Source organism: Phanerochaete carnosa (assembly GCF_000300595.1).
Source record: "Phanerochaete carnosa HHB-10118-sp unplaced genomic scaffold PHACAscaffold_13, whole genome shotgun sequence".
Taxonomy (NCBI): domain Eukaryota; kingdom Fungi; phylum Basidiomycota; class Agaricomycetes; order Polyporales; family Phanerochaetaceae; genus Phanerochaete; species Phanerochaete carnosa.
Genome location: NW_006767640.1, coordinates 543494 through 556667, shown reverse-complemented (window position 1 = coordinate 556667; position 13174 = coordinate 543494). Strand labels below are relative to the sequence as shown.

Below are 13174 nucleotides of genomic sequence, written 5' to 3'. Positions count from 1 at the left end.
ACGCGCAGAGTGCACTGTGTACTTCACACTCGGGAGCCAGATTATTGACCTGTGAAGTGTGGCTTGAGTCGCTTGTTGTTTCAAGTTGAAAGAAACATACCGGCTGCCCTGGTCCCTGGGCAGTAGCTCGTACAGTAATCAGGTCTTGTGTGATTTTTTCAAATAAATATATTGATCTGTCGTGTTACTCTAGCAACAACCTCAGGAAATAACGGAGGTGAAAGGGGGCAAACACAGCTACAGGCAATGAATCAAAACACGAGAAACACTTACCATGGACGCGATGCGTTCTCGTGCAGTCTTGCGTGACCGCGTCGACCTAGAATTGATGGATGGCGCCTGAGTCGGCATTCTCCGAGTGGGTTGCAACGAGTTATCCGGCTTGAATCCGCGCCCATCCGGATTGAACGGATTGGCGACCCATCAGGCCGGATCGGATTCTATCCGGATAGAATCCGAATCCGCGGCAACACTACTCCCAGGCTGTCGCCAGATAGAGTCGGTCTGCCTCCGACGAAACTCAGCGGCGGGCTGACAAGTGTTGCCAGTTATTTTTGTATTTGCGAGGAGAAAAAAGATGCAGTAAATAATGCAGCGTTTTCTGGCCCACTTTGATGCGCATCACCTTCATGCGGTTGGAGCGCCTACAGGGACCCACAGAAGGTAAACACAGCCTCAAAAGAAATATCACGTGAGCGTTCATGTCCAACACGCGACGGCGAGCGTGGCCTTCCCGGCGGCCACCGCGGCGAGCTCACCCTCGCGCTTTCTATCCCCCACGACGACAACGAGATACCCCGACACGACGCAGACATGACCCCCAAACCATCCTGGCAGACTCACGAGCTCGGGGAGGAATGGATCGACGAAGACGACGAACAATCCGACCAGCTGCTTCCAACCACTGCGTCGCGCGACGCGCACACTACTTCCGACATTTCCTTCACCGAACCACTCATGTCTATGATTGTCAATGAGGATGCGAACAACGGCTGCCGTTCACGCTCGTCTTCTAGTGCTGGCACCGTCGTTGTTCACTCCGATGAGGAGGATGTACCCATACTTCCCCAAACTCCGGGACGCGCGAAGAAGATCATGTCCAACGACTTGTTCAGCCCCCTTGCTCTGGAGAAGATGTTTGAGCCCCCATCACCGCCCTCAGCAGGCCCGCCCCCACCACTCCCCGTTCGTACTTCGGCACCCGCAGTACCATCACGTCTCTCGCAGATGTACATCCCCGGAGAAACTGACTCCAGCGCAGAACTAGACGAGGCCACAGGCTCCTCACACGATAATCTACATACTCAGCAATCCTCAGAGCATAGCGAGACTGAAGGGGGGACAAAGTACCTGTTCACATTCGCCGCACCAAAATCAGGCATGTCCCTTACCCCGAATCGACTACCTAATGCGCAGAGTACATCCCTATTCCCCCAAACCCCCGTGCCAAGTGCCAGCAGCAGGCTGCATACGCCGCTCACCGACCCGCGTTTGCGCCTATTTCAGTTCCAGTATGACACTTTCACGCGCGAACACCTTTCTGCCATGGTGGACTCGATAGCAGTTAACATGACCACCTCTGGCGGAAGCGGCATCTCGGCATCCAAGGATAGCACCCCTGCAGGCTCTTCTCATCACGAACACAGTTCGTCTCGTCTTCGGAGCGCAAAACGGCTCAAGCTCAGTCCTGCGAGCGACTTTTCGCCACAGGGCGACGGTGCGGCGCTTATTTTTCGCCCTCCAAACTGGAGAGATTACGTCGCAGAGTCAAATTGTCTCATGGAGAAGATCAGGCAGGCGCGGGATTTCTCGACGATCTCTACCCAGGGTATAACCGCGACGCATGCCAGTGGCCAGAAGAGCCCGTCGGGCATAGCGCAGCACAATGCAGATCGTTCGTGTAGTTTAACCCTGCGCACACGCTATTCGCTTATACATTTACGCAGATGATTCGCCTTTCCCTGTCATGTTCAACTCCCACGTTCCAAGCGAAGAGTTCCCTCCCTGGACAGCTACATCAAGCCAACACGCAGGCTACTCGTCCCTTGCGATACGAGAACAGGCTTCAAATCTTATGAATCAGATTAGGAGCGACGTAAAGAGCCACAGAAGGCTGTATTCGGTTGACTCTGAAGGGTCTATGGTGCGAAATGAGACATCGTTCGCGCAGACCGCAGCACAGTACAGGCCAGAACAGGAACCTATCGCGGAAGGCGACACTGAGATCATCTCCGAGGTCGGAAATGAGTCCGAAGCCATGGGCCGACCACTTCCCTCTCTGTTGGCAACGATGGCTTCGAGCCAGTCGACTGCGCATCCGGCTCCACGAGACGAAATCGACCGGCAGTTGTCAGAGGACCTTGCGCAGGTCTCGTTGAATGGCGATAGAGTGTTACCCCAAATCGTGGAGCACCCTGCCAGCTCGCCAAACCCTGCCTCGACCCTCGCTGTCGGCCCCGATCCTCCTGCAGGAAATAGGCAGACCTTACTTTCCCCACTGGCGGCCGTAACTGGGCCAAACTATCCAGTCGGTACGCTCCACTCGGGGCGTAAAGAGGACCTCACACGGTTTGTGTCCTCGAGTACGACCTCTGGTGGGACGATTACCTCGGGCAGCGCCTTATCTTTTGTGAAGCATCAGGGTCCACGGCACATGACGCACATTTCGCCCGACGATCTCCCACCGCTGCCTGATCGCGTCGGGAAGATGGTTTTCGACCGGCAGATCATGAAGTGGGTGAAGGCGACGGCGCAGGGCCCGCCACCGACTGGGTTATTGAGGAGAGACGGGTCTAATGAGAGTTTGGATCCCTTTCGCGACTTCGAAAGTATACGTGACGACTCGCCCCCGCTGCCGGAAGCGCAGGGGCATGAAGAACAAGAGGAAGTTGACATGTCGCTTGATGCCAGCCGCGTTGAGCAGGCACGTGACTCTGAGCCCGAAGACGCAGAAGAAGCGGAACTCATGTCATTTTCCTTCGACGCGTCTGCCGAGCCCCTTGCAGTGCAAGCTGTCGAAGCGCCAAACTCACAAGACTCGTCGGACGGCGTCGCGTCGACAGAGACATCTGGACAGTTTCCGTCAGCCAATCTCGCAGACTCGTTCGACGCGCCGCACACGGCCGTGCAGGATCTGCAGCAGGAGCCGGCGCTGGAAGACACGCCGCCGCACCAGCTCGCGACACACACCGCGGAGAGGGCCGCCGCGACCCCGCAGTCCGCTGCGCATGCCACCAACGTGCAGGGCAGCAGCAGCAGCAGCAGCAGCAGCAGCATCAACCCGGCTCCCACGCCGCTGCGATCTGCGCTGAAGAGCACGAGCGCGACTCCAGTCTCGGCGATGAGAAACCCCGGCCGGGGCCGCCTCGAGACCCCTGCGCCGCGAATAAGCCACCGCCGGTCTGTGAGCTTTTCTGACGGGAGGCGAGAGGGTCCCATCGCGGGCCTCGGGCGCAACCAACCTACACCGACGCCCGATGGCAGCATCCTCGACGACAGCGCCTTTGACGCGGAGTTTGCAGAGTTCGCAGAGCCTGACAGCGGGGCCCCCAGCACCAGCACTGCGCTTGTGCCGTCCACGCGGTCGAAGCGCATCGCGGAGATGCTAGAAGGCCTCGAGGAGACATGTGAGTCGCCGATTCGGGGACCCCAGTTCGTCCGTTTCTGATTCATTGCGTCCCCGCTCGTTCGTGTCCTCTCTCCAGCGTACGATCACGACAGCCCGTCAAAGGCACAGGCGGCGAGTTCCGCGAGCCGCATCGTGGACGAGCTGCAGCCGCTCGGGGCCCGGCGACCGAGCGGGGGTGGGCGGTCTACCAACCGGGAGATCGCGCGGCGGAGCACGCCAGGGTCTGGCACGAACTCTGCGCGGGCACGGCGGAACGGGACGTTCCTGACCGAGTGCTCGTTCGGCGTCGCGCACGACCGGCTCGTGACGGTCATCACGGACGTGCAGCCGTTCGAGCCGTACTGGGAGCAGCTGACGAGCATCGACCTGAACGGCCGCGGCCTCGACAGCGTGGCGCGCCTCAAGGAGTTCCTGCCCAGGCTCGACTCGCTCTCGCTGTGAGTCTAATTGCTGCTTTGCCACCTACGTCGCCCCTGCCCCGGGCAATCGCCGCCACCCGCCGGCAAGCTCTGACAGGCCGCTAATTGTTTTTTCTTTGCAGAAACAACAACCAAATCTCGTGGTTGAGTGGCGTGCCGGGCACCGTGCGGACGCTGTCAGTCGCCTCGAACTGGTATGTCGCCATTTTTCATTTGGCCTGATTAGAAAGTGCGCTGACCAATTCAACCATGCTTCTTTGTATTCTACTTTACATCTCCACTCCACCTGCCCTGGCACGCAGCCTGACCGCGGTCACGTCATTCAGCCATCTGTGCAACCTGGAGAGCCTCGACATCAGTCGCAACAACGTGGACTCGCTCCGCCGTAAGTTCATGTGTTTGCTCTTCTCACTCTTCGCGGTGATACTGGGAGTCTTGTGGCACTGACAGTCGCCTGGGTTACGGCACAATATGGCTAGAACTGGAATGCCTCCGGCACCTACGCGAGCTGCGTGCAGATGGCAACACGGTCCACAGCCTCGATGGCCTGCAGAAGATGGACGGGCTCGTAAAGCTTAGCCTTCAGGGGAACGCGCTCCAGGGCACGCTCGACCTGACGAGCTTCCGGTGGTGCGTGCCTGTGTGTTTCTGTCGTAGGGATTCTCTTTTCTGTGTGCTCATGGGAGGAATGCCCTTTGCGGTGCCAATTGGCGATTGGGGCTGACAGGACTCGCCTGGAGATGCTGAACCTGAGCCAGAACAGGCTTAGCGGGCTCGTGGGACTGTCGTCCATGCCCGCTCTGATAGCGCTCAACTTGGGTAAGTCGTTCCCGTGCCTGCGTCACAGCTTCTGATCACAAGGATCTGTGCGGATGCCACGCCCCGGCGCCTCCGCCTTAATTGAGGAGCCCCGTTTTGGCGGGTGACGTCCCGTCCATCTGTTGGACGAGCTCCGCGCGAGAAAAGAGAGACGGTGTGCTGATGCGAGGCTCTGTGCGGGGTCATTTGCATTTGCAGACAACAACGTCCTCACCGAGCTCGTCGCGGAGGGCGCGATGCCCCGACTGAGAATCCTCCGGGCGAGCGGCAATCGGCTGCACGAGCTGAACGCAGCGCCGTTCGCGAACCTTCGCACACTCTACGCGGACAGCAATGCGCTAGGTCCGATACACAAGGCACACCGGCTCACCAAACTGGAAAACCTCAGCCTGCGGAACCAGGGCGGGCGGAACGGACTGTGAGTTTCCCCCTTGCACTGCTCTATCCCCGGTGATCGTCTGCTGCCTTGTTCAAGCGGTGCGCACAGCATCGTGCCTGGCTTGCATATCGATGCTGAGGGCCACCCAAACTGCGCGTACCCCCAGCAGCGGCGACCATGATGCCATTCGCGAGCGTAACGCTGACGTCTCTCTCCCTCTTCGTCTAGTCCATTGTCGCTGTTGTACGACGTCCGCGACGCGAGGCGTCTCTATCTCTCCGGTGTGTGCACGCGCATCATCCTCGGCCGCCGCGACACACACCCTCATTGCTGACCACGCCCGTCCCCGCCAGGCAACCCGCTCAAGGCCAGCTGGATCTCGCAGCCGTGCTACAACCTCGTCTACCTCGAGCTCGCGGCGTGCCGGCTCACGCGCCTGCCCGCGGACCTCGCGCGGCTGGCGCCGAACGTGCGGAACCTGAACCTGAACTACAACTTCCTCGAGGACGTGCGGCCGCTCGAGGGCCTCGTCCGCCTCCGCCGGCTCACGCTCATCGGCTCGCGTGTGCAACATACGAAGCAGCTCGTGCGCGTCCTCCGCGGCATGCTCGACGTCGAGATGCTCGATTTCAGGTACGCACCGTGCCTGTCCTCTTCCTTTTTGTCGAGTTGTCCCGAGAGCAGGGGGCGCGTTGCTTCCCGTGAGGGGGTCGCAGGACGAGGGCTTCGCTGTGGTGTCGCGGGGAGCAGGTGCCTGTCCGTACGGCCGAACTCTATCTGCGCCGCCCCGGGCCCTTGTTCTCCATCGCGGCCCTCCCTTGTCACTGCGCCGCTCCTTCCCTTTCTCTCGCCCTCCTCTCTCGACTACTCGCTTCCATGCTTAAACGTCACGGACGAATGCTGATGCAGAAACGCCGGCGCAGGATGAACCCGTGCACGCTCGGCTACTACCTGCCGCTCCTCGTGCGCGACATCCCCGGCGCGCTCCAGCCCTCGGACGGCGACCGTGATCCTGGGCCCGCTTCGTCCTTCGCAGGCGCAGGCGCGGGCGCACCGGCAGCGCGGCGGGCACAGGGCGACGCACCGCGCGCGCGGGGCGCCGTGGTGGTGGTGGCGGCGGCGGCGGCGGACACGTCGGTGAGCGTGATGCCGAGCCTGGGGAACGCGCTGCCGTACTCACCGGGCAAGCGGAGGCGGAGCTCGTCGCCGATGCCTGCGACCAGCCCGAGTCGCGATCGCGAGCGGGAGAGGGAGAGGGAGAGGGAGGGCAAGGAGCGGGTGGGCGGGTGGAAGGAGCTCGACGCCAAGTTCCGGCGGGACCTGCCCGACGCGGCGTACGCGGCGCGGCTGGCGTACCGCGGGCTCGTGATGCGCGCGTGCCCGGCCGTGCGCGTGCTCGACGGCGTCGAGGTCACGGACAAGGAGCGCGACAAGGCCGAGTGCCTCCTCCGGAGCGTGTTGGACGGGCGGCGGCGGAGCGCGTGACGCGGGGCGCGGCATGGGGGAGGTTGGAATGGGCCATGGAAGGACGAGAAGTCGAGATGCGCGCGGGGCGCGAACGTGGCAGGCCAGGCACGCCGTCGCGTCGACGACGCGAAAAGGTTCTGTCGCGCGTTGTGGGGAACGGCCCCCCTGGGCTGTTGCGACGTTGAACGTCTGTGTGACCTTCTCGTCTTCTTTGCTAGTACATCGTCTCGTCTTTTTCTGTGTTTTCGATTCTTGGAACGCGCAATGCAGCATCTTGGAACGTTTTCCAGTCTTTGCGGGCGGCGGCGGCGGCGGCGGCGGCGGCGTTCCCGGCATGCGCCCGCCCTTCCTGCGTCTGCGTTGTGCCTTTGCCGTCTGCGACGATCCGCGCCCCCGCTTCCCTTCCCCGCCTGTGCGCTGTCTCGGATCCCCTTTTCTGAACAGTACTGGCAGAACAGAGCCCCGGACGCGATGGTCCCTGGCGGTGCCCTCTGCAACATCCCCTCCCTTGGTCGATCTGTTCCCCCAGGCGGTTTACGCGGACGGTGCTCTATCTACCTCCAACCGACCATCTCACATGAGCACCGCGGGGGCTGTGCACCGCCATCGCAGCCAGTGGTCCGATCGCGGGCAGAAGAGGCAATTAAAAGAGGGGCGGGCGTGGCATCCGAACGAGCGCGGATCCTCCGCTCGGGCGGCTTGCTTAGCTAAGCGATCCGGTCTGACCGCCGCAAGCGAGTTTTTCTTTTTTGGCGTTCACAAGCGTTTTTTTTTTTTTTTTTTTTTTTTTTTGGCGTAATTCTAGAGTCGGGCGCGTCGCTGCGTTGGTGTCTGCCTGTCTGAGCTCCAAAAGATTGCGTCTCGCGGGCCAGTCACGCGCGGACGGAGTAAGACTGCCTTCTAGGGCGAGAACTCGCTGGGGATCTCGGGCCCAGCGTTACAGTGCAATGATGCACGATGACGGCACACGCAAAAGCAGACGTCCCTTGGCTGCTTGCTCTTTTTTTCGCTGGGAAAACTAGGAAAGGCTGGGAAGCCTGTTGTGCCAGAGGGATGAACATGGTGCCGTTTCTGTTCCCACTGCTAGCAGCGGAGAGGTGAGCTCGCAGATGTTTCTGTTGGAGGAGGAGGGAACCGAGCAGGGGGAGGGAGGCAGCCGAAAATCAGTCAAATCTTCTTCTCGTCTGTTCGGTGCTGCCAGACGGCGGGGCAGGGAGTTGCACAGAGCAGGCACGTCAGAACAGGCACGCGCGATGCAGAAGCAGCTCGATGCCGTACGAGGGAAGAAGGTAGCTTTGCATAATGAAGAGGGGGCTGTACATGGCGTATTATGAGTCGCTATGAGTGGCGGTGGAGAGCAGACGGCGATGACGACGAGTGCAGGGTCTCGTCGTTGCGAGGCAGACGCGTGCCGTCGCGACGGAGAGCGACAGGTGAGTACGAGCCCTGCACATCGCGAGCAGCACCGCTCTGCGGAGGAACAGACACGAGGAGGGGGCCGCTGGCTTGGGTGCGCCCCGATTGAGCGAGACAGAGACGGTTCTGCGAGGCTCGTCTGCTGTCGTTCGAGTGATGGAGATGCACGGATGAGGATCTCACTCTCTCCTGCCGCCGGTCCGGCGGATGTGCAGAGAAGGTGGATTGTGCGGACGTCGTGCTGGCGCCGCCCGAACCGGCTTGTCCACCGCGGAGACCACACCCAGTAACATCGCGGGAGCAGTGACCGCGTGGGCACGCGTGCTTCTGGGTGCCTGGGGCGACCGCAGGGAAAACAAAGGCCACAGACACGCAGCCCCTCAGCTCGGCGACAGTCAAAGCACTCGTCGCGTAAGCAGAAACCGTGTATGTTTCCAGGCGTGCGGACGACGACGGTAGCGTCTTTGTTTGCGCAAGGGACCACAGGGCTCAAAACAGGCCGCGGGCTTTCTGGAACGCGCGGCGGGCCCGGGCCCGCAGACGCAGACGCAGACTCGAGTAGGTCGCGCGATACGAGCGGCGGCGCACGGAGCACCGCCGGGCGAGGGTACAGCTGCGCACACAATGCGACCCTCCTCCGCCGCTGGCTTCCCATGTTGCTACCGTGCTGCGTCCGTCCCGCACGGCGCCCGCGGCGTCGGGGGCGCCGAATGCGGAAGGCGACGTGGTTGTGTTGCCTGACGACAGAAGACGGAGGATTGCCAGTGTCAACGCGAGCTGCCGCCGGCGTGGGTTTGACAATCAGCAGCAAGGGGGAGGCGGTGGCCCCCCCCCCCCCCCCCCCCCCCCAACAAACGTCTTTGCTGCCACATCGACAGCGAGCGACCGGCGCGAAGAAGAGGGAAAAAAAGAAATGCGTCCGAGAAACGCCATATCGGGGTGGTACGTGCCGTCGGAGATGCAAGCTGAGTTGTCCGACGGGGACTTATCGCCCGCCCGGAAATACGCGAAGGAGCAAAGCAAATAGATCCGAGGAGGGGAGGGTCCAGATCTGGGTGATAAATCTTGTGATTAATTGCGGCAGGGGCAACACCAGTGGCGCCCGACGCCTTGTTCGACTCGACGATGCGCTGCAGGTCCCAACGACGGACGGTTTGCACGCGCACAGCCCCTCGCTCGTCACTCGCACCAAAACGGTGATGCCCACGGGCGCGGACGGTGCGCCTGCCGTTCTCGGGAGACTGGCCGCGCTGGGGCCCGTGCTCGGGGCACGGAGCCCTGGGATGTGTGTGGATTGCAAGGTTCGGGAATTACAAACGTTGAGAAGTCGCCCAGTGGGAAGGTGCGCGCGGTCTGGACTGGAGAGCCAACAAGGGACATGATGCGGGTGATCTGGGACTGGGATTCCCCCCCTGCCAGATCCCTTGGTTGATTGCCAGCCAGAGAATGGGCCTCGTTGATTCGTTCCCACCGCACTCGCTCGCCTCCGGGGATGGAGTTTAATGGGGCCCTATAAGAGCATACCCAAGATCGAACACTAACCGGGCCATCCTGCTAGGACAGCTTTATCTGCGCCGCGGTGCGCATTCCGTCTTCGCTCACGTCCCTGCCTTCCTTTTCCTGCCTTCCTTGCCTCGCCATCGCTCTGACCGCCCTGCCCAGCCCTTTGCTTCTCCACATCGCGTCCGCCCTCCTTCCCGACGAGCTCCCCTTCATGATCGACACGCTCTCCGCGACGGACGGGCCCTTGAGCAGATACATCAGCGTTGCGCCGCTTCATTACGCTCTGTGAGTCCCGCTCTCCGCTCGCGCTTCCCATCACCATTTGCCTAGGCACGCCACCATCCCTGTCAGCTGTCACCCCCGATTTCGCGTGCGGTTGCCCGCAGACGAATAAAACCGCGGGTGACGGCTCGCGTGCAGGAGTCCCTCCCCAGCTTCGGATTCTTTTTCTCTTCGCTGCCCGGAAAAGGACATATTCTAACCTTGTTTCCGCGCCAGCACCCCAGACTCGAAGCCGGCGGGGATCGACTCGCTCTCGTTTGACGTGCACGGTCTCGGACTCCCCTCGCCAGCCCTCTTGTCAGTCTCCTGCCACCTCTCCTCCTCCCCCTCCTCGTCGCTGACAGCCATGTACAGGCACACCCCGCACTCGTCCGACGCGGAGACGGATTACAGCCACGAGCGGCGCATGTCCAGTTCCGCCGCGTCCGACTGCAGTCTCCACTCCCGCCCCGAAAAGCGTTCGTTTGACTACTCCCCCTCCGCCTCCCCCGTCCCCAAGAAGACGCGCTCCGAGCTCGCCGCAGAGCCCCACTCCTGGTCACCACAGCCCACCGCCACCACCACCACCCTCGCCACCGTCGACGACGACGCCCGCAGCGAGCTCAGCGGCAACAGCCCCCGGGTCCAGCTTCCCAGCATCGCGTCTGCCTTCCAGGACCGCCACGAGTTCCGTCGTGCTTCCCTGCCCTCGACGCTCCACGACTCGACGGGATCAAATCGCCTCCGGCTGCCCACCCCGACCTCGTCTCTCCACCGCAGCTCCCAGTCCCACTCGGGCCTCTCGTCGTACCAGTTCCCGTCGCCGTCGGACGCCGATCACGCCCACGAGGACACCCGTCGGCCCCGTCTCACCGCCGACACCCAGATCCCGCTCTATCCAGGGGACTATTCGGTCCCGAGCAGTGCCTTTTCGGGCTCATTTTCCGGCAACTCACCGCTCTCGGGCGCGACTTCCGTTTCTGACGAAAGTTGGGCGCCAGGCATCGTCCGCCCCGCCTCCACGCCGAACCGGGTCCACACAGCCGCCGGGTCTCCGAGCCTCAAGTACAGCGACGACCGCCAGGGCAGCGCACAGGCTCTCTACGGCGGCGTCACACGCATCGCCGGCCAGCATCACCACGCTTCCGCCCCCACCGACCGTCCGAGGCCGCTCGTCAAGACCGAAGGTGACTGGGCCGCGTTCGGCTCTTCCGACTACGCCTCCATGTCGTCTGTGAACGCCCCCAGCGGGCTCGTGAGTGCGGGCGCGCCCGCGATCAACGTCAACGGCTCGCCGACGCGCTCGCCCCAGCAGCAGCACCAGCAGCAGGCCCCGCCGCCGAGCCTCGTCGAGCGGCCGCCGCGCAAGCGGGGCAAGCTGCCCAAGCCTGTCACGGACTACCTCAAGGACTGGCTCCACCGCCACTCGGACCACCCGTATCCGAGCGAGGAGGAGAAGAAGGCGTTGTGCAACGCCACAGGCCTCAGCATGTCCCAGGTGTCCAACTGGATGATCAACGTGCGTCTCTCCCGTTTTCCCTATCTGTGATCCCTGATATTGACGTCGTCTGTTCTTTTTCCAGGCACGCCGCCGCATCCTCGCGCCCGCACGCGTGGCCGCAGGGCCGCAGACGAACCTCCCGTACGCGACGCCGGCGCGGCCGAGCCTGCTCGACGGCGGGCGCCGCGCGTCGATGCCCGCCGACGGGCTGACGCTCTACCACCCGATGTCGCTGCAGTCGCTGCCCGAGTACGCGCTCGGGAGCAGCACGCGGCACATGGTCGGCATGACGCGGAGCATGAGCAGCAGCCACGCCTCGGCGGGCGCGCTGGGCGCGTCGTCGGGCGGCGCGCAGCACCACCACCACCACCACCATCCGTACGCGCTCGACGCGAGCTACACGCGGCTGCCGTATGGCGCGGGCGGCGCGCTGCACCCGTCGGCGCACGTCGGCGGGACGGGCACGGGCGGCGGCGGCGGCGGACAGCAGAGCTACCTCGGCGTGCCGCTGAGCGCGCCCGCGAGCATGGGCGGCGGGAGCCCGTTTGGGAGCCAGAGCGCGATGTACCAGGGCAGCTACAGCCGCGTGTCGTCTGAGGGCGGCAACGGCGGCGCGGCGCAGGGGCACCAGCAGCAGCACCATCAACAGCACCAGCAGCAGCAGCAGCATCATCAGCAGCACCATCAGCAGCAGCACCAGCAGCAGTACGCGTTCCCCGATCACGGGCACTCGGTCTCGCCCCAGCCGGGGTCGGGATACACGACGCCGCACTAGTGCGCGTGTGTTGAACTCCCCGCACCCCCCTCCACACCTCCTCGGCGTGCTGCACGCCCTCCTCGAAACGGACCTCTCGTCATCGTCGCCATCGCCATCGCTCTCTCTCAGTTGGACACTAGACCCCCAAACGGACAATGACATGCGTTAATTCCCGCCCGCCCAAAGTACCCTACAAGCCACACCTAGTACCGCGCCGCCGCGTGCGCGGCGACCTTGCCCTCTCGCCCTCGCTGTCTCTCTTCCCCCCCCGCCCCTCTCTTTTTCTTTCGTCTCGCCTCGTGTAATAACCTCGCTCTCAACGGACTCTGGTGCTCCTTCTCTCGGTCGCAGTCACACTTTTTCTTTTTTCCTGCCTCGTTGTCGTCCTGCTCGCTGTCCCGTCGCTGCTATCTTTTCCTTTCTCTGTCGTGACTTTTTTTCTCTCTATTTCTGTGTGTTTTGATGTATACCTCGCCTGACGCACACCGGCGCGTGGGCCCGTCCTGCCCGCCGTTTTCGCGCGGCGCGGAGGAGTTGTAAATTACTGTAATCCGCCGGTTCCTCCCTTACTGTAATGATGCCATTGATAGATATATACCACCTGCCTGACTCTTACCCTTTTTGGCGGACTGCCGTGCGTGCGTGCGTGCGTGCGTTGCGATAGGTTCCGATGCCCTGGCAAAGAGCCCGCGTTGCGTTGCGGGAGCAGTTCGCGCCTGAGAAATCGAAGGTGGGGGGATGCTGCTGCTGCTGCTGCTGCGGCGCGTGGTGTGGCAAAACTGTACAGAGTGCTCGCAGAAGGCCCCAAGGAGGGGGATGCGCCGCATGTGCACGCATGAGAAGGCACGGCGGGCTGAGCTCTTCGCGTGATAGATCCTGCCAAGGGTTCGTGATGCCTTCCTGTGCAGGCGGTGCGCGCGCTCGGCGTGTCGTCGTCGTCGTCTCCTTCACTCAATACTTTCGCGGGAGGGCTGCTGGCATGTGCTCACGCGCGCTGGCACAGTGCGTCCCTTTTTTTTTTTTT

General features: G+C 62.5%; 2 protein-coding genes across 2 annotated transcripts; both read left to right on the top strand.

The window, feature by feature from the left end:
- Positions 1–1445: 1445 nt before the first annotated feature.
- Positions 1446–6966, top strand: PHACADRAFT_265191 (uncharacterized protein). The gene is made up of 11 exons (XM_007401635.1): positions 1446–1894; positions 1947–3626; positions 3705–4065; positions 4170–4241; positions 4350–4432; positions 4527–4677; positions 4775–4866; positions 5065–5284; positions 5474–5526; positions 5599–5878; positions 6169–6966. Exons 2-11 carry the CDS (start codon positions 2654–2656, stop codon positions 6728–6730), a joined length of 2847 nt encoding a protein of 948 aa, XP_007401697.1. The 5' UTR covers positions 1446–1894; positions 1947–2653; the 3' UTR covers positions 6731–6966.
- A 3079-nt stretch (positions 6967–10045) lies between these two features.
- Positions 10046–12168, top strand: PHACADRAFT_188701 (uncharacterized protein; the record flags this gene model as incomplete). Its single annotated transcript, XM_007401634.1, has 2 exons — positions 10046–11411; positions 11476–12168. The coding sequence occupies exons 1-2, from the start codon at positions 10260–10262 to the stop codon at positions 12166–12168; spliced, it is 1845 nt and encodes a 614-aa protein (XP_007401696.1). The 5' UTR covers positions 10046–10259.
- Positions 12169–13174: the final 1006 nt, after the last annotated feature.

Bases quoted from the DNA above. Each gene is read 5' to 3' on its own strand.
- PHACADRAFT_265191 (XM_007401635.1), top strand. From the start codon at position 2,654: ATGACGCACATTTCGCCCGACGATCTCCCACCGCTGCCTGATCGCGTC. The intron at 4,678-4,774 runs GTGCGTGCCTGT...TGGGGCTGACAG, and splicing joins GACCTGACGAGCTTCCGGTG to GACTCGCCTGGAGATGCTGA. The intron at 5,285-5,473 runs GTGAGTTTCCCC...CTCTTCGTCTAG, and splicing joins CAGGGCGGGCGGAACGGACT to TCCATTGTCGCTGTTGTACG.